This window comes from Penicillium canescens, assembly GCF_028828765.1.
Source record: "Penicillium canescens strain IBT 15451 chromosome Unknown utg000006l_segment0_segment0, whole genome shotgun sequence".
In the NCBI taxonomy this organism is placed as follows: Eukaryota; Fungi; Ascomycota; class Eurotiomycetes; order Eurotiales; family Aspergillaceae; genus Penicillium; species Penicillium canescens.
Genome location: NW_026703968.1, coordinates 2,864,919 through 2,892,896, shown reverse-complemented (window position 1 = coordinate 2,892,896; position 27,978 = coordinate 2,864,919). Strand labels below are relative to the sequence as shown.

The 27,978-nt window shown below is 50.1% G+C and overlaps 7 protein-coding genes across 7 annotated transcripts; 4 read left to right on the top strand and 3 right to left on the bottom strand.

The window, feature by feature from the left end:
* Positions 1-32: 32 nt before the first annotated feature.
* N7446_010033 (Protein kinase-like domain protein) lies at positions 33-1,703 on the bottom strand (the record flags this gene model as incomplete). The annotated part of the gene is made up of 1 exon (XM_058518778.1): positions 33-1,703. The coding sequence occupies one exon, from the start codon at positions 1,701-1,703 to the stop codon at positions 33-35; it is 1,671 nt and encodes a 556-aa protein (XP_058369566.1).
* Positions 1,704-6,445: 4,742 nt separating this feature from the next.
* On the top strand, positions 6,446-8,212 carry N7446_010032 (asparagine synthetase domain-containing protein; the record flags this gene model as incomplete). Its single annotated transcript, XM_058518777.1, has 3 exons — positions 6,446-7,078; positions 7,141-7,566; positions 7,619-8,212. 3 exons carry the CDS (start codon positions 6,446-6,448, stop codon positions 8,210-8,212), a joined length of 1,653 nt encoding a protein of 550 aa, XP_058369565.1.
* Positions 8,213-8,666: 454 nt separating this feature from the next.
* Positions 8,667-9,002, top strand: N7446_010031 (uncharacterized protein; the record flags this gene model as incomplete). The annotated part of the gene is made up of 1 exon (XM_058518776.1): positions 8,667-9,002. The coding sequence occupies one exon, from the start codon at positions 8,667-8,669 to the stop codon at positions 9,000-9,002; it is 336 nt and encodes a 111-aa protein (XP_058369564.1).
* Positions 9,003-9,296: 294 nt separating this feature from the next.
* On the top strand, positions 9,297-10,633 carry N7446_010030 (serine hydrolase domain-containing protein; the record flags this gene model as incomplete). The annotated part of the gene is made up of 3 exons (XM_058518775.1): positions 9,297-9,396; positions 9,459-10,432; positions 10,496-10,633. 3 exons carry the CDS (start codon positions 9,297-9,299, stop codon positions 10,631-10,633), a joined length of 1,212 nt encoding a protein of 403 aa, XP_058369563.1.
* A 6,802-nt stretch (positions 10,634-17,435) lies between these two features.
* On the bottom strand, positions 17,436-18,746 carry N7446_010029 (ankyrin repeat domain-containing protein; the record flags this gene model as incomplete). Its single annotated transcript, XM_058518774.1, has 1 exon — positions 17,436-18,746. One exon carries the CDS (start codon positions 18,744-18,746, stop codon positions 17,436-17,438), a length of 1,311 nt encoding a protein of 436 aa, XP_058369562.1.
* A 203-nt stretch (positions 18,747-18,949) lies between these two features.
* N7446_010028 (uncharacterized protein) lies at positions 18,950-20,178 on the bottom strand (the record flags this gene model as incomplete). Its single annotated transcript, XM_058518773.1, has 2 exons — positions 18,950-19,700; positions 19,757-20,178. The coding sequence occupies 2 exons, from the start codon at positions 20,176-20,178 to the stop codon at positions 18,950-18,952; spliced, it is 1,173 nt and encodes a 390-aa protein (XP_058369561.1).
* Positions 20,179-20,585: 407 nt separating this feature from the next.
* N7446_010027 (integrase zinc binding domain-containing protein) lies at positions 20,586-21,191 on the top strand (the record flags this gene model as incomplete). The annotated part of the gene is made up of 1 exon (XM_058518772.1): positions 20,586-21,191. One exon carries the CDS (start codon positions 20,586-20,588, stop codon positions 21,189-21,191), a length of 606 nt encoding a protein of 201 aa, XP_058369560.1.
* Between the last annotated feature and the right edge of the window lie 6,787 nt (positions 21,192-27,978).

The window sequence follows — 27,978 nt, the reverse complement described above, 5'->3', positions numbered from 1 at the left end:
TACGGCGCTCTTTAGAGTAGAATTCGATACTTCTAACTCTGGAATGCGCTGGCACTCCGACTGAAAGCATCCGCCATCCCATCATAGAGCCTCTGAACAGCCACCGGGTCCGTCTCAGTCCCCGTGAAGATCTTCCCATCACGCATAGGGAAAACCAGTGCGTGCAGCTCCCTGGCCAGACCCTGGAGAGGAGTAAAGTCAGGAGAAAACTCGCCAAGGATTCCCTCGAAGCCCTCGGGGCTCATGTCGGCGGCCTTGTCCCGTCCAACGGCGCCAAAGTCCATCGTGCACCACTTCCAGAGCCGTGAAGTTTCAGGTAGGCCTTTGACAATGTCGGTCGCTTCGTCGTGCACGCGATCGTTCGCAATGGCGATCCAGAGAAATACGTAGAACAGAGACTCCAGGTCGTGCCGGTACGTGTGCCGCTGTCCCGAGAGAATCCCGATGGCCATGAACCCATCTGATCCAATCATTGGCTCGATTGGGCGGGCGTTTTCGAGGTCTAGCGCATAGTTGAAATCAAGCAACGTACCCTTTGAGCTGTCTGCGCTGTGCTGTGGAGTGATGATCAAATTCTTGATGGCGATGTCGCGGTGGAGGATCCTCGCATTCACGTAGAGAGACTGAAGCGCCCTGACAAGGTCGCGCAAGACCTCCAGAAGCTCGGGAATCGACGTGAACTGGCGGATCGGACGGCCTAGAGGGGTGTTTGCAACGCACGAGAATCTCCGGTTGACGAATGGTTGAGGAAAGTCCAGTCCCTGGCGGAGGTCGGCGACAGTCACCAGTTCCTGATAGTCTAGCAGCCGGATGATCCCCCAGGCGTTCCGCTCATGCGCGAGTTTCAGGAGGCGGAGCTCAGTGGGATCTTCTTCCTGTCGCCAGGAAAACTTGATGGCAGTGTCTGGCTGGCCGGTTGTCGATGCCAAGGCCGCATAGCAGGTTGTCCCGAGTCCAACTATGGATTCCGCCGTCGCAATTGGCTCCGGTCGAAGGTGGAACTTGTTGCGCTGATGGAATATGACGTAGCTGTCGGATCTAGGTGCAGGACTCCTGACAAAAGTGTTAAACCCAGCTTCCTCATCGCTGTTCAGGCTGTAGCCGGCCAAGGTCCGCATCAGCAGATCCGGGTCCTGCGCCAGGTCGAGCCTCTCGCTACTGTAGGCCCCTGCCCGATCAAACACCCAGAGCTCCAGCGTAGAACCGCGGACCAGGAACCCGTGTACAAAACATCGAGCTGACTGGGCTTTGAACACCTGCCGTGCTCGCTCGCAGAAGGGCAGAAAGACGTCGTCGTCGTCGGCTTCGGCCACGACGGGCGCGTCACCATGATGAATTTCACCAAATGCTCGAGTACTGCCTGCAACAGACTGGCGATCGGATGTCTCGAGGTAGATGACGGTGCCGCCCATGTTGGGGAGCGGCTGGCTGTGGATGTGCAAGTTGGCAAAGAACAAAGCCTGGAATTCGGCAAGCCATTCGCCTAGTGTGTCACTATCAGGGACACCAGCAGCCAACTTGCTACCAGGCCTGGCTGATTTTGCTTCTTGCACCTTGTTTTGGACTGCTGCGGACCAGGGTTTCCCCTCAAAGTATTTGGCAAAGAAGCCATTGACGCTTCGGAAGATCCTCCCTTTTAACTGGTCTCGGACAGATTGAATGGCAGCCTCGGTGGGCACGTAAGAAGGGTGTACAGAGGACATCGTTCTCAGAATCTGTACTATTCAGCAGAGTTATCAGTGGAAACGGCTGGCGGTGGTAAGAATTCAGACAGACTTCTGAGGAATTGGTGGGAAGACTTGGTGCCAATTTCGAGCGGAGGGGCATGGATAAGGAACGAGACAAAGGAAACCTTCACCAGATGTCGGAAGAGGAATCGTCCTCAGGCAAGATAGAAATATCACGGCTGAAGCTCACCGCTTTTTCTCGACAAGTGAGGCTGCCCGTGTAACAAAGCCACCCAAACCAATCATTAGCTTTGACGCGCACGCAACTAGACACAGTACTAACTGTAGAATAAGGGGCTTAGGAATTACAGTACATGTAAGTTAAGTCATGGATGTTCTTAGGTTAACAGCTCCAATGGCAGCATAGCGCATCTGGACAGCTTTGTGAACAGAGCAAGGGTAAAGTGCAAGGATGTCTTTTGGTGTCGCTGCAGGGATGAGCATTGGGCAGCAATGCGTCATTGTATCTCATTCTCCAGTAACGCTGCCTTAGATGATACCGCAGCTGGTTAAGGCTCATTCATTACCTCGCCAGCTCTCGGCAATCCACTGAACTGAGATTACCCCTCAGCCAATCCTCCGCGATGGCATAACATTGCTTTAGTGGGGACCGCCCCACGTTTGAAAAGGCCTGCTCTTCGGGCCGCGCGGAGGAAAATGGGAAAGGGGGCCGCTAGGCCCGTACCTTTTCATCTTTGGTTAGTTAGATCTCTTCTGCAATGACAAATTCTTTCCCAGAGATGTCCGCGCCACCGCTGATCGAGGTGCGCGGTCTGGCCCTCGTATCAAATGACTCCAGAACTCGATTGAGTCTGTCCCACTAGCTGCCAAGATTCACAGATTCTCCCCAACTGCCCCACCACGAATTCTGAGGGTCCCTCACTACTGAACGGCCAACCGAGGGATACGAGTGCTACTGAACGGCTGGCTCTGATAGTGGAAGAGAATATCCCTCGGTAAGGCTAGAGAAAAACTCGTCAATTGGCCTCAAAGGGAGTTGGTAGGGACGGGCTACAAACACCGCCCAGGCGAAGCTGTTCCACAGTCGGATAATGCGCAGTAAGAATGGGTTTGCATGGCGTACCAGTGTATTACCTGGAAAGGCTGCCAGGCTCTGTAGTCGACAATCAGCAAATTAGGCCGCGGTCATCTGTGTGATACGTGTGCGCTGACTGCATAAGCGATATATGCGAGTAGAGAGGCTGTCTGCTGACCTGCCAGTCGTCGTTGGTTATTTGGTGTGTTGGTTATTGGTATGTGTTAATATCGTCTAAAACAGAGGCTAGTCCACCAGCGCCGCAGCACCTTTAGCATGTTGGGCCGAGTTGAGCGTTTTTCAAATAAACATCCATCAAATAGGTGCTGCTTCGTCCTTAGTGAATGTTATCACCCCTTACTATTCCTACTATCTTTAGCTGATTCATGTTGCTGTCACAGCTAGTTATTCATGTAAGCCTATTACTATATGGAGAGGAACTAAACACATTTGCAAAAGTAACTGAAAAATAACAAATGTGAAACCAAAGGTCAAGGTACTTGTAAAACCTCTTTCTAGCAGGTCCTGTTTCTGGTCGTAAACTTAAGCAGGGATTGGCGCACGGAGTTTCAAAGCTATTTACTATGGTTAAGTAAATGCCTATTGCCATGCCGGATTCTCTCCCCTTAACCATATCAGCTCTGACATGACAGGCCCCACAAAGTAAGTAAGCACCCTATTTGCTTGCTGTGATCCGGCTTTGATGGTATCCGGATCTACTTCTTGGCCCCTGGCATGAGCCAGATCATTCCTATAATCACGAAGAACATGAGACTCTCTCTGCAAGTCCCGAAACGCTCCACTTGCAGCAAGGAAAGGAGAATAGTCAATGTCAAGCCGAGGAATGTTTTCAGCTATCACCAGTATATGCGAATAAAGGGAGCCGTTTCGAACAAATCGAGGGTATCCGCTTTAGGATCTTCTTTATGTTTTCTCCTGTGGACAAATAAACGTTCGATCTTTCATAAAGCCATCTCAAAAGAATAAGAGGAAAAAAATTAATAGAATGGAAGAAAGATACATTATATCAATTTCTATGTTGCGCAGGGCCCCCACGTCGTTTCTCAGGAAGTCGACTCGCCCACTTGCTACTTCGAGTTTCTGTAATAGGCCCCGTGGTCCAAAACTTTCGGGATATAAATGTTACTGGGTGGATCCGAGGAGAGAAGCAGCATAGCTCCTTGAAGGCAGGATGACCTACCTTCTGCTTTCAGCTTGGGCGTGGCTGGAATATGAGCAAAGATAGCAGAGGAAGACATCCTAAAGTTCTTAGCGGGGGTTTGTTCGATATCTGTAGTAGCAAAGAAGAGAAGGTTGTGCGACAGACTAGGAGGGATCATTCACGGTATTAATTCCCTGCGGAGTTCAGTTCCCTGCGCAGAGCCTCGGCGCTTACTTAGCTATGTACATGTAAATACTTCCCGAGGCCAGATGTGATATGGCTGCATATGCAGACTTATCACCGATCAAAGCATTTCATGGTCCATTTCTGGTAAGCTTATCGAATGAAGTATCTCTTCCGCCGTACAAATCGCTTCTATCGTGTCGAAATGAAGTTTTTCTCGAGATTTTGTACCAGTGGAGATCGGCACGTAATGTTTTATTCCGGGTCAAAATCGATGTGGACCGCGGGTGGGGATGTGTCACCGTATGTCGAGTGATAATTTGCCACCAGCAACCGATTCAACGCTCTCCGTTCCAGATTTTTTTATCAAGTGCATTCTTTGTAGCCCGCCCATGGCAGTAAAAGCAGCCAAGATGATCTTGAGGACTCGACTCCTCGGGCAGTTTCGGGCAGTGCCATCCACGGTACTTCAATACACACAGCGAAGAAGAGTGAATAATGGTATATAGAAGCAGAGGACGGCCAGGAAAGTACAGAGACACAGAACGGTTAGTGAGGCTAACAGTGTGGATGTAACTTACCGGAGCGGACGGGAGAAGTCATTCGTACCAGGAACGGCTTGTTTTCTGTAAATGACAGCGGGGGCATCCGTCATTATTGTCGCACTTCCGCTACATAGCTACCAATGAGTTGGTTTATCCAACTAGACCAAATACGAATTCGTACCCAGTCTAGTGGGTTGTGTTTTATTACCAACTCAATAGGGCGGCTGGGACAGTGTATGAGTAAATCTATCTATCTATCAATCAATCAATATGGTCGACCGGCCCTAAGAGCTATATTGCACCTGGGACCCTAGGAAAAGTCCCTAGAGACAACCACCCCCTAACTGCACGAGACACTCGGTGTCTGCTGGCCGAATTCCGTTCACGTGTGGAAAGCTTATGGAACCCCTGCAGTGTGTATACCCGTATACGTGGCCAAATTGTATTGGTCTCCCGTCTCGGGATCTGAAAAGTACAGCACATGTGCCTGTTGTTCTATCACACACATTAATACATGGGGAGCGCAACTGATAGGCCAATAGGGAGATTTTTATGTACAGTGGGATGTCACTATTTGACCAGCGCTAATATTTAGCATGTATCGCTAGTATGAATTAGGATAAAGCTTTATTAAAATTACACACCATTACATAAAATCCACTAGTAAAGGATATACAGTAGAAGAAAGATAATTACACGTAAGGTACACAAGTCGACCAAACCCAAATAGGTTAGTCCAATAGAGGATTGTCAATACTAATGTCATCAGACTTGGAGTAGTCAAGCTGTGGCAGTAGCTCCGGGGTTCGCTTATACGGCAGTTAAAATGACATGGGAGCGGTTGCTGGCGATCATACAGCTTACGCGGTTTTAACGGGCATGAAGATCGCTAGTTCTGTAGAAAAGTATGGTCAGTCGGGCAAATACTTTTAACGGCATTTTATCCACTACATTATCAACCCATTTTGATACCATAATGGATATGCCTTCTGTCAGTCTCAGTGTGTCTTTTTCGACTGAGCAGCCTCCCGAAGGCTGGAAACTCGTCACATGCACCACCTGTGGCAAACGCTACCCATCGAACCAAATCCACCAGCGCTAGGTATCAGTGGGGAAACCTCTCAGATATATTCCAGGGCTGACTGTTTGAAGAGGAGGAAAATGGAAATTGATAGGTTGCTGAATGGAGTGCATAAGATAATAAAAGCAACAGGAACTTGCCGAGGCATCTGGTCGAGAATATAGATGTTCGGTTGGAGAGGTGTAAACAAGGTGTTCAAGTTAAAACCCAAAGGAAATCATCACGAATACTTCGTCTTGGCCACAGCATCTCTAAGTGAATTATCCCCACAGCGTTGATGCCCTATCATTACCTGGCCCTCATTTTCTCCTATGTTCTGCTCATGTTGAAGGACTGTCCGCTTCAAATCTTGGCTTTAATCTCGAGTCCACAGAATGTAGATACATAGTGGATACCTAATTTCGCGCCACACTTTACCATACTGAGCCCCTCCTGGGGCGCAGTTCTCCCTTTGACCAATACCAGCGTCAGGAATGTAACGGACACGATGGGCAGGTGAAGGGGCAACTCCCAAGGAGCGGCGGGGTTTTTTTGGGGGATGTGGGGAGCCCTGTTCAACAGGTCTTCCTCGAAAGCAACCCGAACCTTTCGTCATTTTATTCCAAAATTCCTCCAGGCATAGCCTAGCCAGCTGGCAGAGTTTCTACGACGCCAACCCAAAGGCCATTACCAGTGCGCGCACCTGCGACCTCTAGTTCTAGGTGCCACGAGATGTGCGGCATTCACGTTGTTCTTTCCTCGAGCTCCCCGCACACGTCCAGCCATGACCTGGCCGCCCGGCTGCGGAATCGGGGGCCCGATCATTTGGGCAGAGTCGTAGCGCATGTCGGACCCGGCGCGCAGACTCTGACCTGCACCTCGACCGTGCTTGCGCTCCGCGGGGACCACATCACGGCACAGCCCTTTTACGACTCCCGGACCGGGTCCGTTCTCTGCTGGAATGGAGAGGCCTGGAGGATCGCCGGGTGCGAGGTAGAGGGAAACGACGGCGAGGCTATCTTCGGCCTGCTCGCGGAAGCAAGTGCTGCGGGCGCCGCGTTGGATGCCAGAGGCGGCATTCTTGATGCTCTTCGTTCCATCGAAGGGCCCTTTGCCTTCGCATATTTCGACAAGCCCTCGCAGACGCTCTTCTTCGGGCGCGACCGGCTGGGACGTCGGTCTCTTGTGTTCTACCAGGATGAGGCGAGCGGCACCTTCATACTCTCCAGCGTTCCGGAGTCCTGCAACCCTGCTTGGAAGGAAGTAGAGCTGGATGGCATCTACCACCTGACTCTTAGTGCTACTTCAGGGACTCCTCTTGCTGTCTCGCGGAACGACTGGCAATATGACGGCCAAGGCGATCTGGTGAGTAGCGCAGCGTCGTCCTTCTACTCGAGGTGTGCTGTCCTTCAAACTTACTTATCTAGATATCGGGAATCGGCGTGTTCAATGTATCTGGACCGCCTAAGGCCGCCTGTCTGACCGCTTCCGCGCCGTCTGTCCGGTCGCTGAGGCGGCAGCTGGGCGAGTCACTTCGCCTCCGTGTCAGGAACATCCCCAAACCGCCCGTGGAAGATGACAAGCGAGTGGACACGAGGGTTGCCGTGCTGTTCTCTGGCGGCCTGGATTGCTCGGTCCTCGCGAGGCTGACGCACGAGCTGCTGGATGATAGCTACGGCATCGATCTCCTCAATGTTGCCTTCGAGAACCCCCGCGTAGTGGCCCAGCTCAAGAAAGAGGCACGAGGCAGTCCGGTCAACCCGTACGAAACCTGCCCAGACCGGATAACAGGGCGGAAGTCGCTTGAGGAGCTGCAGAAATCGTGCCCAGGGAGACGATTCCGCTTCGTAGCCGTAGGAGAGCTCTCCCCGCGATATCAAGAAGTCACTAACGGTTTCGACACAGGTAAATGTGCCATACTCGGAGACATTGACGCATCGCAAGGAAGTGGTGTCTCTAATCTACCCCCACGACACAGAGATGGACCTCTGGATAGCGTATGCTCTGTATTTTGCAGCGCGCGGCCAGGGGTCATGCGCTGAAGCCGGAACGCCTGAGGCCCAGTACACCACACCGGCCCGAGTTCTTCTCTCCGGGCTAGGGGCTGACGAGCTCTTTGGTGGATACGCGCGGCATGCCACGGCCTTTTCAAGGCAGGGCCATGCCGGCTTGGTTGACGAGCTTAAGCTCGACATCGGGCGCGTGGGGAAACGAAACTTAGGTAGAGACGACCGCGCCATAGCTCACTGGGGGAAAGAAGTACGATTCCCCTACCTGGATGAGCGCCTAGTGCGGTGGGCTATCGAGACGCCGGCCTGGGAAAAATGCGACTTCGCCAACGGGGAGGACATTTCCGGCGTCGACGCGGTCAAAAGGGTCCTCCGACTCCTAGCTCTCGAGCTGGGGATGGAGGGCGTCGCGAGGGAGAAGAAGAGAGCGGTTGGTTTCGCACTCCATTCTATTCGAAGTCCCCTCGTCCCATTACTAAAATTGCTATAGATACAGTTCGGCGCGAGGACTGCAAAGATGGAAACTAGCAAGGTCAATAGCTTTACCAGGATATTGTGAAAATCCCCCTTGAGCTCGTCAGCACAGGCATGCCACAAGCAAGCCAAGCCGCTTCCATGTCCCGGCCGTGATGACACTACAGATACTTCTGAGCTGGAGAGGGCCAGACTTTGGCGTGACGCAGCTGCGTGTTCTGGCGGGTTCCCGCTACAACCCTCCTGCAAGCTTGGCTGTGAGCCGTTCCACGACGTTGATGGACAAAAAGGCAAGACTGGGCCTTGCGGCACGTGGATGATGAGGCGTGTAAGGCGTGTTGCACACCCACCCGACCTGGATGGATACCCACCCTCCGGTACATGCGTGTAGTGTGAAGCTGGAGGGCAGGGGCAGGGGTGGCTGCCGTATCAAGTAGCGCGATTACTTAGTACAGCAGATATCACATGTGATGGAGGCCAATTTTGGTCCCCTGGGCGCCCTGCAAGCCAACCGAATGAGTAGGGCCAAGACCCTGCGAGTGTTCGAGGATGGAGAGAGGGAGACCTGTTTTCCCACACTACAGTATCAAGCTACGGACGATGGAGCTCCTATGCTGGCACAGCTTGGCTGCCCCGAAGCTCGCCCAACAAGGCATCACCTTGAATCCCAGCCCAGGGCCAATCGATCGCATCTCGACTCCCTACACCCGACTCTTGGCGCCGAGGCTCTGGCCTTCTCTCTGCCCGCCCAGCCCGCCTTCTTAGCCGTGCAAATGGCATGGGACTACAGCCAAGAGAGGCATTAATCGAAGCAGCGAGAGCAGCACAAGAGAGTGGAGAGATTTTTTGATAATGAGCCAATGCGTTGATGAATCGTGTAAATAGTCAAAAGTAACGGTAATGCGTGGATGAAGGTAAAGCATGGCGCACCACAACGGGAAGGGGTGTGGGGGAAGTCGGAGCCAGGTGAGTCATGGAAAAGCACCGGGCGGTTTTCCATCAAAACTTCGCTGGAAGCTGCCCTGATTGCTTTCGCCAGCTATCTCTCCAAGAATTATTACCGCTTTCAATATTCCTGATACTCCTGAGACTTGGCAATCATGGAGACTCTCGACGCGATCCTCGCGAGATACGTTGCCGAAGGCGACGAAACCCGGGACAAGCTTCTCGGGGCAGCATTCGTCGTCGTTGATAGCAATAGTAAGCTCCAGACACCAGTCTAGTCCCATCCCTACCCCTTAACTGACAACTCACCCTCCTAGAAATCCTCTACGAAGGCTCAACTGGCCGCACCTCCATTCCAGCAAACAGCACCCCCTTCAACGCTTCCTCCCTCACCTGGGTCGCCTCGTCCAGCAAAATCATCACCGTCCCCGCCATCCTCACCCTCGTCGAACGCGGCCTCTTCTCTCTCGACTCCGACGTCCGACCCCTTGTCCCCGAGCTGGCCGGCCTAAATATCCTACGCGGTTTCAACCCCGCAAATGGCGCACCCATTCTCGAAGACAACGATACCGAAATCACACTGCGCTACCTACTCACGCACACAGCCGGGCTAGCCTACGACGTCGCCGACCCGGACTTAAAGAAGTGGTCGAAATCGATAGGCAGGACGGACACAAATCTACACCACACACTGGCGGGCTGGACGACACCATTAAAGTTTACCCCGGGCCAGGGCTGGCGGTATGGCACGTCGATCGACTGGGCGGCGCAGGTGGTCGAGCGCGTGACGGGCCAGACGATCGGCGTATACCTCGAGGAAAACATACTACGGCCGCTCGGCATGGCAGACACCACGTTCCACTCCACCTCCAAGCCTAATCTCGAGAAGGCAGGCTGTACGCTGCGCGACCGCAGGACGGGGTCGCTGCAGATGCGCCCGTTGCCGGTGCCTTTGGAACCGCCGGTCGAAAGTGCGGGCGCGGGATTGTGGACGACGGGGCGGGACCACGCGCGGATGTTACGAGCGTTGCTTTCCATTTCTGAGGGGCAAGAAGAAGGCGGGATCTTGAAAAAGGAGACGGTCGACGAGATGTTCCGTCCGCAGCTGAACGACATGCAGCGGACGTCGCTGCAGGATACGGTAAACCGTCGGCACAATGGAATGATTCCGGAGTTTCCGCCTGGAACGATGGTACAACATGGGATCGGAGGTATTATCAATGTAGAGGACGTACCGGGGAAGAGGAGAGCGGGGAGTATGCAGTGGATGGGCATGGCGAATTGTCACTGGGTGAGTTGCTATGCGCGCTGTCATTGGGACAAGAGACTGACTGGCTGACAACGGGGCGGACAGTGGATCGATCGAGCGACGGGCATTGCGGCGACGCTGATTGTAAATGTTTACCCGTTTCCGGATGCTGTTGTTATTAAGCTGTACGACGAACTTGAAAGAGCTGTATATGGGGAGTTGTTGGCGGAGCTGCGGAAGTAGATGAGCGGAAGGCGTGGCGTTCTTTGAATGAACATGATATTATGACTAAGTACGACTTAACGTAAGTTAATTCCCGGTCACCCTGGCCATCACAAAATACCATACTAAATGCGATTTTTAAGTCTCAATATATCAATAACGAGAAGATATTTCTTTTTGATTTTCGGTATGGTATGATTCTTCAGCTTTCTAAACATCATAGCATAAGCAAAACTATTAATTACTGCTGATACCAAAATTACGCTGCCAACGAGCAATAGATACATCTATCAACATTGTTATGCCCTAAAACACTTCTCGACCTAATAGAAATATTTTGCATGATATATTAGATGCTAACATATTGTTAAGCTATAAAGTGAGCCGTAAGTGTTGAACAATGAAGTTGAGAAATTCTGTATTTAGTAAGGTGTTTTGCGATGGCCAGGTTGACTGGGAATTCCGTTATATGACTTAGTCATGAGAGGGAATGAACAAAGAGACTTACCTCAGTTTCCTCAGACCATATCACATGATCCAATAATTCTGCCGGATTTTTGGCACGCTAAACCTAATCGGATTGCTTGCTGCCATATGGTCTGAGCGCTGAACGCGTCTGCTACATACTATGTCGCGGCAATTTTTGTCAACATCCCTATTTCACCTCGGGTACGCCTTCATATGCTAGGTATTGGCGTATCTCATGGTTGTTATTTGTTTTCTCTCATAGAATCCACGAAAAATCGACCGCTATGTCTCGAAAACGCGCGTGTCAATCACCTCCACCCGGGATGCGCACGCGAACTGTGCCGCAAGATCTGCCCAGCAACTACAAATATATTCCTGGATTGTCTGACCGACAGCGGGTAGATATGGTGCTACAGCAGCTGCATGAGCAGCATCGCTGGAGCCTCAAATCCTTTCATTACCACCTGGTAACGGCGCAGCCTGAAGAGAAACATTCCTGGTCAACTGAGTGCCGAGTACGGAAGCTATTTGAAGCCATATATGAGCAAGAGGAGGTGATGGCTGAATTGCACAAGATCCCTGAGAATGCTGAGTCATTAAGGCACTCAAATCTGGTCAAGCTCATCCGAAAAGAGCTTGCCCAGTTTGACAAACCCAAAGTTGGGCTTGGTCAATTCGCCACAGACGAGACCGTCGATCAACTGCATATGCCCGAGATGGCCGCGCGTGTGCGATCCACTGCTCCAAACTTATGGGCTTTCCTTGTCTGTATTATGACGCAACAGCGTCCAAGTGCTCGTGATACATCTCAGGAGTATCAGGGCAGTATCTTTATGATTTGCATGATGTTGGCTTCTGCCTTTGCTCCCCGGACCTGTAATAAATTCCTAGTCCTACTTGGTCTCAATTTACACTCCATGGGTGTAAAGCGGCGTACGATCAATCTGCTTCATGGCTCGGGGGTTACTCCTCATTACACAACTGTCATGAGTCGACGCAGTGAATTAGTTCACTTAGGGAAGGTTGTCCAATAATTCACCGTTTTGCCCTTATGACCTGGCTCTTCGTAGCTAATAGTACAACAGAGACAACTCATGGAAGCTGCTCAGTCTTCTCATGGCAATTTTGTTATATGTTGGGACAATTTCGACTACAATCAAAATGTCCGTCATCAAACTCTTCGGGACCACTCTCAACATATCTCTGCTACCACTGGCAAGCTCTGTATTGGTCAATTCATCCCAGCTGGAGGGTTACGAAGATCAATGCTCCATCCGGAAATCCCACTCCACCCTCGTGATATTTATGACGCTCCAGGCCCAGATGATCAAGATGGTGCACTCAAACAATGTCAACTTCACTTTATTGCAGAGGCAATTCGTGAAGCCCATCGTGAGGCAGTGGAGGCGCTTTTTATGGATCAGAAGCCCCCAAAAACTGGGTCAACGAAGTCCCGAACTCAACTAGTTGATTGGCCCGAGTTCCCAGCAGTTGAGCGTCTTCCTCCTCGGAAAACTCCCAATTACGGTCTCGGTCCTATTACGGAGAATGAAGGAACTATCGACGGCACATACGCAGTTATTCGGAACGTCTTTATTAATCAGCTTGGATACAATCCAGATACGGACTTTGACGGTCCATTGCGGCTCGCATATGGGGATCAAAAGACTGTCTCCTTGATTCAAGTTGTCAAGAAGGAGCAGGCGGAAGCCACAATACCATATGATCGATGCAAATGGCTGCTCCCTATCCCAGGTCTCTTCCATTGGCGGACCAACTTCATGGACATGATCCACGAACTCTATTCCGGCACGGAGGTAGCAGCAGATGAAACAACCCTGTACCACAACAAGAACTTTCTGGGCTGTGTGCAGGGCCACAAAAGTCCATTTCACCATAAGGAGGAAGTGGCTACGCGTGCTTTTGATGCCCGTGTGACCGCCAAATTCTACATGCTGCTGAGATCTTTTGCAAAGGAGAAGGATAAAGACAGTCAGCTATCAATTGACGAGGAGATCAATGACTACATCAAGAATATGACACGAACATCCTTTCGCCACATCGTTGAGAAGATCCAAGATGAGTTGTTCACTGTGGCGGAGCAGCAGTCTGACAATACGGCAATATTGTTCCCAGATTGTCACATCGACTTCGCATTCTCCACACATGCCAAAGTTCTTCAGCAGATCGCCATCTATAAGATATTGAAGAAAGCCATCAAATATGCTGAGATTGGGATTCTTCGGCGGATATTTGCACAGTGTTGTCTCCTTTTCCACGGCTCCAAGAAGTCCAAATATGCCTTTCTCTCTTTGTACATGACATGGCTCACACAGACCCCAGCTGCAAGTCCAGAGCTCCAAAAGGCTGTCCTGGCCAATGGTCTGGTCAATATTCGGGCCGCCGAGGATTCATGGTTTGAGATAGATCGGCTCAATGAATTCCTCAACCTACAGATGAAGACCCTGATGGCCACACGACGCACCTCCACCCTTGAAGTCACGCCCATGTTCCAACAAATGGCATTGACAGCCAGTTATTGCACGGAATTGAAGGCGAGGCTAGAGGCAGCATTTGGCGAGTATAGCAATGGAAGGCACCAGATAAAGGATGCCAGTATGGATGTCCGCAATCTTGCACATGAGATTTCCCGATCAGGTTCTATCCAGAAGCATGCAAATGGTCGAGATTCCCAGTTTAAACCTATTGATATCCTGTCTCGGGGAATGGGTGATGCATTATCTGACGGGGTTGACAAGTTCAGCCAGCAGATGGTATATGGAGGATGGCAAGGAGTCGAGGATCTGGAACACCTTACTTCAACGCCTATTGCTGTCCTTGATGACTTTGTGACCTTGGGAGAGGATGAAGACGAAATCTGACACATCACCTCTTCTTGATCATCCTTTCAGGGCGTCTCGGTGCACGTGCATTGCCTGATATCTCGCTCAGCGCCCTGCGTTTAGGGACCGGAGTTTCGGACAAATGTGACATTTCCATCTGATCAGGGGATGGCATGTGGATATCAATCCATGGAGAAGCAGAGATAATATCAAGTGTCGGTTGGCTGATACTGTCTGGTGTAGGTGCAGAAGACCATACGAAGCTACTGCATTCGCTGAATTGGCCAGGAGCATCCAAACCATGTTTCCTCTTTGTCGGCGTTTGAGTTCGGACTGTCCAGGTTATGTGGTAAGCATCTCTGTATCCACAATATGGAAGTATTGACGTGATACACAAACCTAGCTGTTCGGCATGTGTTTGAGAACCTCCCTCACGATTGTAATATGCCTTCCACAGTTCTTCATATAGACTTTGACCGAGCTGATCGTACCAGTCCCATGATCCAAGTCTGCCGAGGAGGTCTTCCTTCGTCAATATCTGATGGGCATATTGCGCCAGTTCAATGCGCTGCTTTGTGGCCAAGATACAGCTGGGATTTGGCATGTTCTTTTCCTTACGTCGAAGGTCATGACATTTGGACCATGCCCACTTCTCCAAATCCTCCGCAATCAGTTTTCGCTTTCTGTTGCAAGAGGGCCCTGTTTCATGGTATAGATAATATTGATCAAAGTCTTCCATGGCCAAGTCTGGATTGCAATGACTGCAAGATCGCTCCTTCCGAGTTAGATTATCGCCGTCATTAGGTTCCTCAAAGAAATCTAAGAACTGTTTTCGTATACACAAGCGATCATTGATGATATTGTACCAGAAAGCTGGCAATCTCTCTCGGCGTTCCTTGTCAGAAAATCGGGTTGCTCTTCGTTCCTGCTCAAGCGTTTCTTCAACAAGGTCTCCATTGGGCTCTTCACCAACATATTCGGCAATGGTCTCCTGTCGTAATCCGAGGCCCTTAGTCTGGCGTTCATACTTCTGAGCAGCGGCTTCATCACGGGGACCGAATGCCCATTCATCCACCAACAGGATGATCTCCCCATCCTGGCCATCTCGACTTCCTCGACCACCGCGTTGCCAAGGAACTGCTGGATGGTATCCTGCAGGGATCCCATATTGGACCACTCGCCGAATATCGGGTATATTTACCCCAATCCCTAGTGCTTCTGTTGCAAAGATAACCCGGACTGATGATTCCACAGCCAATTGCCGAAACTCTGCAATAATTGCTTCCTTGTCATACTGTGCCGTGGTGCGATGAAAGACACGAATGGTGCACTGAATCTGCCGAGGGGTGTATCGGTGCTTATCACTCTTCTCCAGCCATTCGCGACATTTCTCAAGTGCCAAATATGTTTCCTTCTTGGTGTCAAAGAACACAACTGTCTTGAGGATATTTAAATGAGCACTCTCGCGAGAAGCACGAACCACCTCTCCCTCCTTGAACAGGAAACGTAGGGCAGTGAAAGCTCGGCGTTTTTTCTTTGGTATCCTGCCCAATCGGAGAACTAACTCTGACCGGTTGATAGAGGTTCGTTGAACTTTCACATCGGGTAGGAACCCACATCCTTGCTTCACGGTCTCCAAGGTAGCTTCATCCAACGTTGCTGAGCATGCAAACCAAGGAACGTTCTTTCCCAACAACGCGCGCAACTGCTGCATTCGTGCATAGTCTTTCCGGAAAGCGCGGCCCCAATGCGCAACCAAATGTGCCTCATCAACTGCAACAAGACGGAGACGTTCACGGAACTGTGGATGGCAGGCCACCGCGCGAAATTTATCCCCAATTGCAAGTTCAGGACTAAGCAGAACATGGGTATACTTGGCCTCCTTGACTTCTTCGAGTAGCTCTGCGGAAGTGGTATCAGCATTGAGGAAACAGGGTCTGCCACCAAGATTTCTGATATATTCAGTTTGCTCAATACCAATCTGATTTAGTGGAAGCACGACGAGTGTGATTGCCTTCTCGAGGAGAAGAGAAACTGCTTGTAAGAGCATACTCTTTCCAAATGATGTCTTTGCTATAAGAATCATATCTTTGCGGAGAAAGACAAGGTGATGGAGTGCTTCCCTCTGACCATTCCGAGGGGGAAAGGTATAGAGGCTTTTTATTGCGGCAATGATGGCAGCATGCTGTTCTTTCTCCTCTCTCTCTTGGGCATTGAGGATGATCTCTCGTGCCTTAACCAGTGATGATGACAATTGAGCTGCGCTGTTTGAACTTAACCATTTATCCAAGGTTGTTTGCGCATTGCCTAGTGCTCTAGCACTGGACGGGTTCCGTGGACTAGGACGCCGTTTGGAGGAAGGAGTAATTCGGACTTTTCGACGGGCCATTGGTGGAAAAGCCAATGGTTACGCTTAATGTTTCACTTTCCACTTAACTAAGCCCTAGGCCAGAGGTTAGCATGATTAGGGCCGGAAATGCGCAAGGGGACCCATTGGGTTGTCCGTTGACAACAAAGAGCCGGTGAAGTTAGGTACCATTATTGTACCTTGATTTTGTGAATTTGGGAATAATTTTAATACCAGAGATAGCGCTCCTCAGTATCTAGAGGACATCGTCGCCCGATATTTGATATATTCGTTGGTTGCTGAGAAAAGAGCAGAAAAGTGGATTTTTTCGCGTCAAATCGCCGCGAGATTTTCCACACTCCCTAATAAATGATCTTAGGCGTTAGGTACCGTAATTTTACCTTAATTCTGTGGAATTGGGAACATGTCTTATACCAACGGATAGCGCTTCTCAATTTCTAGAGGACATCGTCGCCCAAATTTTGATAATTGCGTTTGTTGTTGAGAAAACGTGGAATATGTGGATTTTCTTGGATCGAAAATACCGCGACTTAGTATGTGCGCCATAACATTCAGCGCTCAGACGTTCCACCAAAAAGATGTGTCAGCATCGCTGAAGACAGCAGGCGGTGGACTTGGCAGTCCACCGCCTTTTTGAGTGGGGCGGCTGAGGGAACTGAGGTAAAAAGAGACAAGGGAATTAGCCGAAAAGGGAAAATCATCGATGAGGTGGAAGCTCTAGTCATCGCTCCCAACATATGTCTGGTAGATATTTATATACCCATACCTCATCATTCCTTGCCGTGTTCCAGGTGGATAATAATCTGTCGAGTCCGTCAGCATAATATTGGTGAATTACTGGCGCAAGAATATCTCCTCTATCTCAAGCTAAATTGTTCGTCTAATATGTTCTAGCATGGAAGGCTTCGCTCCAAACAGACCACATTAGGTCTCATTCGGCACGATCAAGCACCCAAGGGGCCTACATAGATAGCCCCGCCACAAGGCGAGATCAAAGTAGCCCTTTGTGTGTGTCTTGGTGGGGAAGTGCGCCACTCGCTTATCGCTTATGTTAGACCTTGAAAGCGACATCTGAAAAGTCCTTGCTTTGAGCTTTCTCACAAACAAACATTGCTGACATCCCAGTCTCTTTAACCTAAATCCTTTACGTAGTCCCTCCCGTACCAGCTGTGTCAACCCACTCACTGACCTGCAGCTCCCGCCAGTGATACTGGTCTTCCGCCCACGGCGATCTTTTCGACCGATCTCTGCATATTTCGACGATCTCGTGTACAGTCTCTCTCGCCGCTTCCCACATACCCTCCTTCAACTGTATACGCAGGGCTCTCAAAGTCTCGATATCCTGTATAAGCGTAATTTCGGTCTTTTTCTGAATAAGTTGGGAAAGACTCTTATGCGCCTGAGACAAGTTTGTCGTTTCTATGCCTCTAAGAATCTCCCCTAGGTGGTCAATGTCCTCTTGCAACTGTCGATCTCGTATATCCCTCACTAGCAACTCGAAAGCGGCCGTTTCCTCGCGAATTGAGATCGTCGTATCCTCCAGCTTCCTTAGGCGAACGCGCTTCCGCCACTTGCCCAGTGGCGTATGTTGTTTTGCATCCGCAAGAAAAACATTGACACCCGACATCCTCGCGTCCTCTATAATCTTCAACCCCTCCAAATCCGCCGACGTGGCCAGCTCCCCAAGTATATTCGCACCGCTCTGATCCACAAAGGTTAACCTCGCGCCCCTCTCCAGCAAGATCCTCAACACGGCACTACTCCTCGCTCGCACTGCATACAACACCGCCGGCGCTCCCAACGCCTTGTCCTTCGTATCCACGTCTGCCCCCGCATCCAAAACCATCCTCAGCACACTCGTCACCAAAGGCACAGGGGTGCGCGCCCGCCATACAAGATAATGCAGTGGTGTGTACCCGTAGCTGCTGCGCGCGCACACGTCCCCTCCCTGCACCAACCGTGCTAGCACCTCCGCCGAGTCGGGGTGCGGATTCCAGGAGTCCCACGTGCGGAAGATGGCGTGCAGCGGGGTACGACCCACGTCGTTGGCAACGCGCACGGCGCAGCCTGCATTGAGGAGGGCGAGGGCGATACGGATGTGCCCGCCGACGAGGGCCGCGAGGAGCGCGGTCTGGCCGAGCGAGTCGCGGGCGTCTATTAACTTGGCGCCGGCGCCCGCGCCGGCGCGGAGGAGGAGCTGGACGGCGGGGAAGTTGTTGATGCGGCTGGCATGGATGAGGGGCGTGCGGCCGAGGAAGTCGCGCTGGTTGAGGTCGAAGGGTGGGGAGGAGGAGAGAAGGGAAGAGATGGAGGAACCGGACTTTATAGCTTGGTGGACGGGGGAGAAGGGTGTGCGCGGGCCATCGGGGGAGAGGGAGGCGATGATGAGGAGGGGCTCAAGTTCGGAGGCGGAGGAGACGCCGGATGGAAGGGATATCATCTCGCGGGCAACCATGATAGTGGATCTGAGTGGATGCATGTTTTATAAGCGGGTGGATGGAAACGAAATGTATAAAGGGAAAGGACACACCTATCGCACGATCTTTTTGACTCACGTAGCCCCCATGTGTCGATGAGAAACATTGCGGCCTTTGTGTTCTTTCTCGCTATTGCATCCTATCCAAAAACATGTAAGAGCTTATAATGATTCCAGACCCATCAGATCTGGCGCAGTCTTACCATCAGAAGCGACATCCCCGCCTCGTTCACATCCAACGGGGAATAAGACCCCGGTCTCATTGCCAACACCCTCTTCAAGTCTTTAGGTCCCCCAAAATTCACCGTTTCCCACGCCTCGTCATGGCTCGAAAATACCCTTGGCACACTGAAATGTAAGCCGGCTCCATAGCCAAAGCTGCCGCCCACTTCGATTGAGAGACAGAGGGCGCGTTTCAATACGCGTACCGGAAAGTAGTATGTCAGCTCAGCCCGCGAAGCAGCCCGCACACAGTTCGCCTGGTTGCATGGCCCCGCGCCGAGAAGGGGGATACAACTATAGCTGAGAAGGACACTGCCGAGCACGGGCTGGAGCCAGGAGGGGGTATGGAGGGCAGAGGAGAAATGGCAGCGGCAGGAGCAGGACTGCGGGCAAGCTGAGGAGGAATAGACAGAGGCTTGCATGGAGATGGTGGAGGGGTGCGGATCGCTGGGGTCTGCATCTATGTCTGTGAGGAGGCGTCCGAAGGTGAGGAGCTCGAAGAAGGGGTCTTCAGGGTACTGGGGAAACGGGGACGGTCCTGGGGAAGCCACGTTCGTGATAACTCTGGTATCGGAAACCGGCATCGCTGATGCCGGAGTCAAAATCCTCGAGGTCGTGATCAACCCCTCTAGGCGCTGAACTCCCGCATCCATTATACCCGGCATCGATGTCGTGAACGTGTGAATGTCGAGCAGAACCTTGCCATGCGTGCTTGGTTATAACTGTCAACCATGCCTGTCTCTCTGCCATGAAAACTGGGTACTAACTTCATCAACGCCAGACTTAAGTCCTGCATAGCCATCATCAGCGTCTGCCTCGCCGCCCTCGCTCTTTCCGTCATCTGCGCGATCTTGTTCCGATCCCAGACAAACCGGATCCTTCGCCGCTTCTTGTTATTATACCTCGCCACCAATTTTTGCAGCTCGTGAACCAACTCTGCGAGCGTGGTTCGCGCCGACTGCAGCATCTTCGGCTCCGAAACACGCAGGCGCGGATCGGTGCCTGAGAGTAGGTCGACCTGGCTTTTCAGGTGGTCCTGCAAAGCCTGAAGCGTGGTTAGCTCATTGGTGAGCGCTTTGATCTCATCGCCGATATGGATCAAGGCGCGGAGCGTGTCGATGATGCTGGGGATGGCGCCGATAGCTTGCAAAATAGCAATGACGCTGGCGCCGGCGCTGAGACCGTCCATGGGGCTAGGCGTGGCTTTTGCGAGCAGAGAGAAGGGGCTTTAGAAAGGCGAATATATTCGCAGGTGTAGGTGGAAACTTGCACTGCTGTCCGGCAGTTAAAGGATGAGCCATGATACTCATATACTCTGAGTAGAGGACTCGGAACTATTTTGGGCATCATTTCCATATCTCCTCCACACGGCATTCGTCTGATGTGTTCGATCATGCTTCGCATAATATCGTTGCAATAGGCTCATTTATAACTTTACCGCAGGCGTACGCCTAAAGTGAAGTGCGGTGATTGGGTTCCAGCTTCTCGACTCCACGCGTACGCCGGCGGTAAACGGATTTTGAAAATTCCGTCGATAAAGCACATACGCAAGCTGCGTGAATTTCTTCTTGGACGGGCTGATAAGTTATTCTCCAAATGGCGTCGGACTTCTTTGATTTGGCCACGGAGAATGCACTCCAGCAGTTTCTCGTTGAACATCCAAACAACCGCCGTATCTCGCTGGCAGAGAAAGAGAAAGTGATCGGTTGGCTGACGAATGCGGCACAGGCTTGCTCGCCAGACGAGTTTAGTAGACGAAACTATGCGCGAAAGACTTTCACCTGGGAAAAGGACACTCAACAGCTCTTTACTACCGCAAAGAACAAGGACGGTTGCGCTCGGCTTGTGGTGACGTGTGATCAGATCGTACAAACCGTTAGGTCAGTTCACCAAAACAATGGCCACGCCGGATGGGACGCCACATGGAGGGATGTCAAAGCGTCCTACTACGGCATTTTGCGCGCCGATGTCATCTTCCTCCTTAAGCGATGTCGCGTCTGTGCACACGACCCTCGGAAACGTCCGAAAGGGCAACCCTCCAGGTCGCCCGATCCGCAGTTCAATAGCGAGCTTACCGGCTATATCCTGAACCCCAACAACATTGCATTCGGATATGAAGGACAATCGGATACCGCGGGCTATTTCCCGAACCCCAACGACATTGCATTCGAGTATGAAGGACAATCAGATGCCGCGGTCTAAGGCGCAGTCTGGGTACCTATGGCAATTGATGTTTGACTGAAGTCAATACCGGCGACAAGGATGGATGGACATCATTTCAAGGAGTCTCATTGAATGACCACAGGCTGTGGCGAGATTTCTCATCGAGAATGGAGCCGACATTATTACCCATGACAAGGATGGACGGAGACCGCTTCACTGGGCATCAAGGAATGGCTGTGTGATATTAGCGAGGCTTGTTCCAGAAGGGAGCCGATGTCACCACCAGCGATCAATATAGATGGACACCGCTGCAACGGGCCTCATCGAATGGGCACGAAGCTGTGGCGACGCTTCTCATCCAAAATAGAATAGGCGTCAGCATCCGCGACAATGACCACTGTGGGCATCAAGAAGTGGACGTGAGTCGTTAGCGAGGCTTCTCATCCAGAATGGAGCCGATGTCAATACCAGCGACAAAGATGGATGGGCACTGCCTCAATGGGCTTTGACTATCGGCCACCAGGTGGTGGCGGGAGTTCATGGAGAATGGAGCTCAAGCGAGGGGGCAACCTATCAAGCAGACTTACTACCTCTTCCCCATCCTATCGTTTCAGCCTCCTGAGATACCCCCGCAGGGGTAGATGTTACGTTGGTTCCCTGACTGTCCTCATGATGAGGGGTCGCTACATAGCTCCAGTGTCCTTTTGCCCTACCTGTTTCCCGAAGAAGGAAAGCTTCTGGTCGATGACAAGGGAGGGGGGACCTGGAGACATTAACTGAATGTACTCTATTTCATGTGAAGTGGCGCCGCAAAAGTCTGCGACCACCCTTTGACCGCCAGTCTCTCCGCCTTCCTCTTATAGCCTGCTTAAAGTCGCGTAGTCATGTAGTCGGGTCGTGTCTTATACTTACTTTTCTAACTACCCAACGCCTCGCACACAACCTTTACCAGGGCCTCCAGTGCCTACAGGGCCTATTCTTACTGCTCGTAGGAATCCTATATCTCCTCCAAGGGCCCAGCCACGACGCAGGAACTGCGAATTAGACATCAATCTCCGAACTAGATTACTACATTAAAGGAGATCGCAAAGTGGTCCTACGGTCAAATCCACAGAAACTTTCCACATATAACTATCAAATATGAAGTCAACATGCCTCGGTCTCGAATATGGCATAAGGAGGAGACCCTTAAATGACCTGGGCGCTCAAAGATACCGCTCCGCACGAATTTTCGAACTGTTCGAAATTCGCGAATTTCGTCGAATCGAATCGAATTCGAACCTTGGTTTTTGGGCTTCGAATCTATGGGCGATTCGATCCGTCAAAATTCGCGAATTTCGAACAGGTTCGCGAACTATTATCTAGCTTTCTTAGGAAAACCAGGTTCTGAGATGAACTTTCGAGATGTCCGGTCTCTGCAGGAAGACCTCAGCAAATCAATCCATGGACGGAATCACGACTGCCCGTTTTAGATAGATTCACGCGTATTACATTAGGAACTGAATATTCCACTCCCACAATAGGGCTTATAAACCTTCTCTCTTACATGTCATTGGAATGCAGAATATCAACCGCATGTGCCAAAGAAACCATAACTATATAACTACTCAGACTTCCAATGTACAGCATCTTTCAGTCTTATTAGCGTCCCAAGAGTCTTGCCTTACATAGAGAAACGTCGAATTCCCAGTACATCTCTCCCACCATTGAATAATCTCTCGATATCTACCTCTGCTGCTGGTATAGCAAGATGATCTTGGGCTACCTTAGCCATACAAGTAAATTCAAGTCTGTTGGCCTTCCATCAGTTCAGTATAAATTCAGTCTGGCTCTGGCTTCTTTCGAAACCAGTGCTGATTGTAGGAGTATCAAAATACTGGTCGATATCAGATTCAGCGACGTTATACTGTGTAGGCTGAAAGGCTTCCAGAAATCGATATTCGAAGCTCTTCCAATTAGTGCTTAGAGTAGTCGATACAGGCTGTTTTGGGGTGGGATATGCTTTCTTCAGGAACGCCCTGATTCGGCCAATAATCTTCTCTCCATCTGGTAGCGTTTTGAGCCACTTGGTCTTGATTCGAGGGTCCAGAACGCTTGCGATATAGTATATATCGTTGTCTTTGGCGCAGTCGTGGTACTGCTCCAGGAGTGAGATTCCATCGGAAATAAGAATAGTTATTGCTGGCGAGACCTTCTGCCACTCGCCTCGTCGTTCCTTGATAGCGAAGAGTATAGAATGGAGCTCTTCAAACATACGCGCCGCCATATGAATTGAAGGGCTATCTCGGGAGACGTACTCAGTATATTCGTTGAAGGGAGCCAGGATTTTCTTGATATCTGAGAGCTGTCTCCAGTCGTTCGGTGTGAGACGTAAGGCTTCAATGTCTGGTTCATCGTTGACTGTATCTTCGAGCTGCCGGCGGCACTCTTCAGCTCTCTCAATCATAACAAAGGTAGAGTTCCATCGAGTATCAACATCGTAGTTGATAGCTTTTGTACATCCAGGTCGATTATCCCACCTCTGTATTCGCTGAGGAGATCGCGCAATCCAAAGGACAAGTAGTCGAAGCTTTGCAATAGGTGAAGTAGGAGCATTGATCATCTTCCAGCTCCTCTTAGCAACATCATCAAGAAGATCACAGGCTTCCTTATGCGAGCTGGCGCGTAGAGACCTCAATATAGTTTTCATAACCAAATTCAAGATATGAGCAAAGCAGCGGATTTGGGGGTTCTGGGTAAACTTCATCCTCCCTTCTCGGATGATGGTCTCGGCCAGGTACTTATCATACCGCTGAGACAGCCTTCGGTAAAGGCATCGGTGTAGGGTGTCATTATTAGATGCGTTGTCGGCTGTAATCGTCATAACTTTATCAGATATATGAAACCTCTCAAGAACCGTCGCGACGATATCAGCAAGGTTCTCTCCAGAGTGGTTGCCTTCGATTTCAACAAACTCAATACAAGCTCGATATTGCTGAAAAGTAGAGGTCATCCAGTGAGCACTAATTGCCAGCATTGGCAACGAATTCTGACTTGTCCAGCCATCAAGAGATAGCGCGATTGACGAAGCTGAAGACATCAAGACTAGAAGCTCATTGTCAAGAGCATCAAGCCGAAGATATAATCGGCGTGAAACAGTATCCGCACTTAGTACGGAGTCCTGAAAGCCTGCAGACCTCAGCATTGCCTTAAATGAAGGTTGTTCGACGCATGTAAACGGCTGGCAGGTCGATACAATCCAATTCAGGGCAGCTTCTTCGAATGGGAGCTTCTTTTCCTTAGAAATCCATGAGCTTAATGGTCCTTGGCACTCTGGATGACCGTCCTGAAAGAGCCTGTGTGTTCGCTGCAGGTGCTGTCTCAACGCCGTGGTTGAAGATCGCAGTTTAGATGCAAATCGAAAGAATCGACAGCTAGATGGCGATACAATACACTGGTGTTTAAGCTCGAGCCGCTCCTTATTTCCTAGTCTCCAGGTACCAGATTCAGGTGTTGTACGGTAGTGTTTCCATACCCAGCTCCGCTCTTTCGACCCACTCTCATCTTTCTGCTTGATTTTAACCCTCTCAACCTCGTATTCGATCTGAGAGATTGATTGGGATGGGCATATGTCCGTATCAAGGTTCGATAAACTTCTAGAAACATCGCTGGGAGCCCTAGGGGACGTTGAAATCGGAGGAGTCGGTGACTTAGAGGCGGGCTGGACCGCTCTCTTCTTTCGAGGGGGCGGGGGTGATACATCCTCTGCAAGGAGGCCGTATTTATTAAGCACCGCATAATCGCGTTTATTCTTCCTAGTATTAGGACAATCGAATGTTGTAGCAAAGTCGAGAAGTCATCTAACGTTACATTAGTATATCAAGCTTGTGTCTTGCTTGATTGCTTACTCTGGAGCACCCAGAAGTGGTGGTTTTTGATAGCTTTTTTAACCTCGATTCGAATGTTGTTCTGATTGAAAGCACGTACGCGCGGAGACGCGTTCTTGTGGAATCTCCGCTAACCCGATTAGACGATCCATTTACTCTACATTGAATAAAATATGCAACTACAGTCAACTCTCGCTTATACCACAGCATACTATCCAAGCCAAATTACGTGGTATAATTGAGTTGTGTTTTGCTGAGAGGATGACATAATATTTGACAAGCTAACTCTAAGCCCTAATACCTATTTAGTCTTCCATCCCATCATCTGATCCAAAGTCACCTGACGTTTCTCATCAATCTGAATCCTGCCAAAGTCGCTGATTAAGCTCTCAATTTGTCTAATATGGTCCGAGGTACCCTTTTCTTTGCTACAAACCATAGTAGGATATCCTGGAGGCTGTCCAATATAGCAGAATTAGACAGAAGCTCAGGTGGGGGCCCATCAATGTCAATATCCTGAATTTCTGAGGTTGTTGGGGCAATATATATATCTTGCTCATTGGTCTCATCTCGCCCTTCAGTCCCATCTTCTAACATGTCTTCGTCCGAAGGGTTCAAAAACTCGTCAAATGGCACAATATCTTTATCACCAAGCTTATCAATTGCTTGATTATATAGACTTTCAATCTCATCACTCAATCCGGGCTCGGAAAATAGTGCAGACTCAGGTGCGGACTCGGGCGCGGACTCAGGTATAGGTATAGACTTTGGACTAATCAAAGTACTTTGTTTAAAGCAATTGATAATCGTTTGGTCTGATACACTTGTTCTCCAAACTTGCGTTACCCAGGTAACAGTATAATAAATGCTCATTCTTTGTTTTGGGTCTATCCCACGATCAAGAAAAGCAATCATATAGCGCATCCATTTCTTCCGATAATGGTGCTTCAAGTTTTGGATAATACCTTGGTCCAAGGGTTGATAAATTGAAGTTGCGTTTGCTGGCAAAAAAACAACCGTAATCCGGGGTGGTGGTGGCGCTCGCTGGAGTCCAATAACATGTGGTGAAGCATTGTCTAAAAGGAGCAAAGCTTTCTTATCTAAGGGAATACGCCCATAGAAAGATCGCAACCAGTCCTCCATAATGTCATGACGCATCCATGCTGCCTTGTTGTGACGCCAAACACATCCCAGAGCTCGGAAATTAACCCCCGGAGTGCGCGAGGGGTTTTTGCTGTGCCAATCAACCATAAAGGGACTCGATCGGAACCATCCGCATTTGATGCAACAACAATAGTGATTCGTGTTTTATCAAGCTTTTTGCCAGCAATTTTTCCCTTTGAAAGACCACCATTTGGCATACGTCGCCAAAATAGGCCAGTTTCATCCATATTGTAGATTTCGGACGGTTTGAATTGATTGCAAATCGATTTGGTGCTTTTGATCTGATCATGTACCGAGGATGGGACTGAGGCAGCTTCTCCGTGGAAAGTATGATATTGAAGAGAGTGGCGTTGTTTGAAGCGAGTTAACCAACCCTCAGAGAATTGAGGTTTGGTCCGATCTTTGTATTCCGGTATTTGTCTCCAAAGCTCAGCTGCTTTAGTTTGGATCAAAGGGCCATTTATTGGTATTCCATTGCCAATATGGTTATCTGCCCAGTCATATAGCTTTTGGTCCAATAATGGCCAATGAGAGGATGAAGATCGTTTGTTTGCCCCTGCAGGGCCCGTATCAAGATAATTGTATTTGGATGAAAGGATCCTTGATATGGTTGACCGGTCAATCACTTGTTTGAATTGGTCCTCAAACCACTTAGCACATGCAGTCTGCGTGGGCTTTGGGCTAGTATTAGACCAAAATGCCCGTAGTGCCTGTTTCTGCGCGTCTGATATACCCAATTTGGTACGCTTTGGTCCCATTCTGACGCGCTTGGGTGGGGTCGGGAGGGTAGGAGAGCTTGTAGATTGAGGCATTCTGATTGGTTGATTGCGCTGACTAAGCAGATTTGAGAGGAAGAAAGTGTGGTAAAACAAAATGTGTTATATTCTGTCAATTTATATGGAAAAAACTGGAATGAAGGGGCCATCCAAGCAAGGGATGTGTTATTATCAAGAATGTGCAATATCCCACCGTGGTATAAGCGAGAGTTGACTGTAGTCCATGTATTTTGTCAACAATCCAGGGTCACGTTGAAATCAAACCGTGCACAGCAAATGGCAAGACTTCGTTTTCGATACGATTTGTTGAAGGGAGGGTCAACTCAGCAACTCGGGTGGGCAAGCAGCGATGATTCAGGTATTCTAGGTTTCTGTGCGAGTTTTGCTGACTTTCCTACCTTTTGTTTCGTCCGTGTTATTTCAAGGGGCCACTCCTTCCTCTATACACACTAGGTCTCACTTACTAGTGATCGATTTTCGTACTCAGACATTGCGCTCGACAGTGGGGTTGGTGCCTCCTACTTTCGCCTCATTTTCGGCACAGAAATCTCGATTCATCTTAGTGTGGGCGACAGTTCACAGATGATACAACAAACTACGGCAACATCCTCGCAAACAGAAGCATGTGACACGGATATGATATTCCCAAGCGACAAACTACTTTTCTACGGCGACAGAAGCGAACAAAAAGACCTGATCGATCTCATACCCACCGAACAGCCTGGCATGGAATTCCACCAGCATGAAAAGTGCGACTCTATCTCTCATGGCTTGACACACCCATTGCACATCAGCCAAACCAGAGACCATGGTCATCTTTGTCCACAAATGAGTTGCTCAATTCCAGGTTCCAGCCATTGCGGATGGCGGCCTGTGGTCTGTTGGTTTCGATACCAGCCTATCTGGGAGCCATCGAACTCACCCTTGGAGGCTTCCCCTGGCCATTTTGACCTTGTGGCTAATTTGTTCGGAACCTGCCCCTTCCCAGCCCCACAGAATACCGATGATCCGTGGATAGAG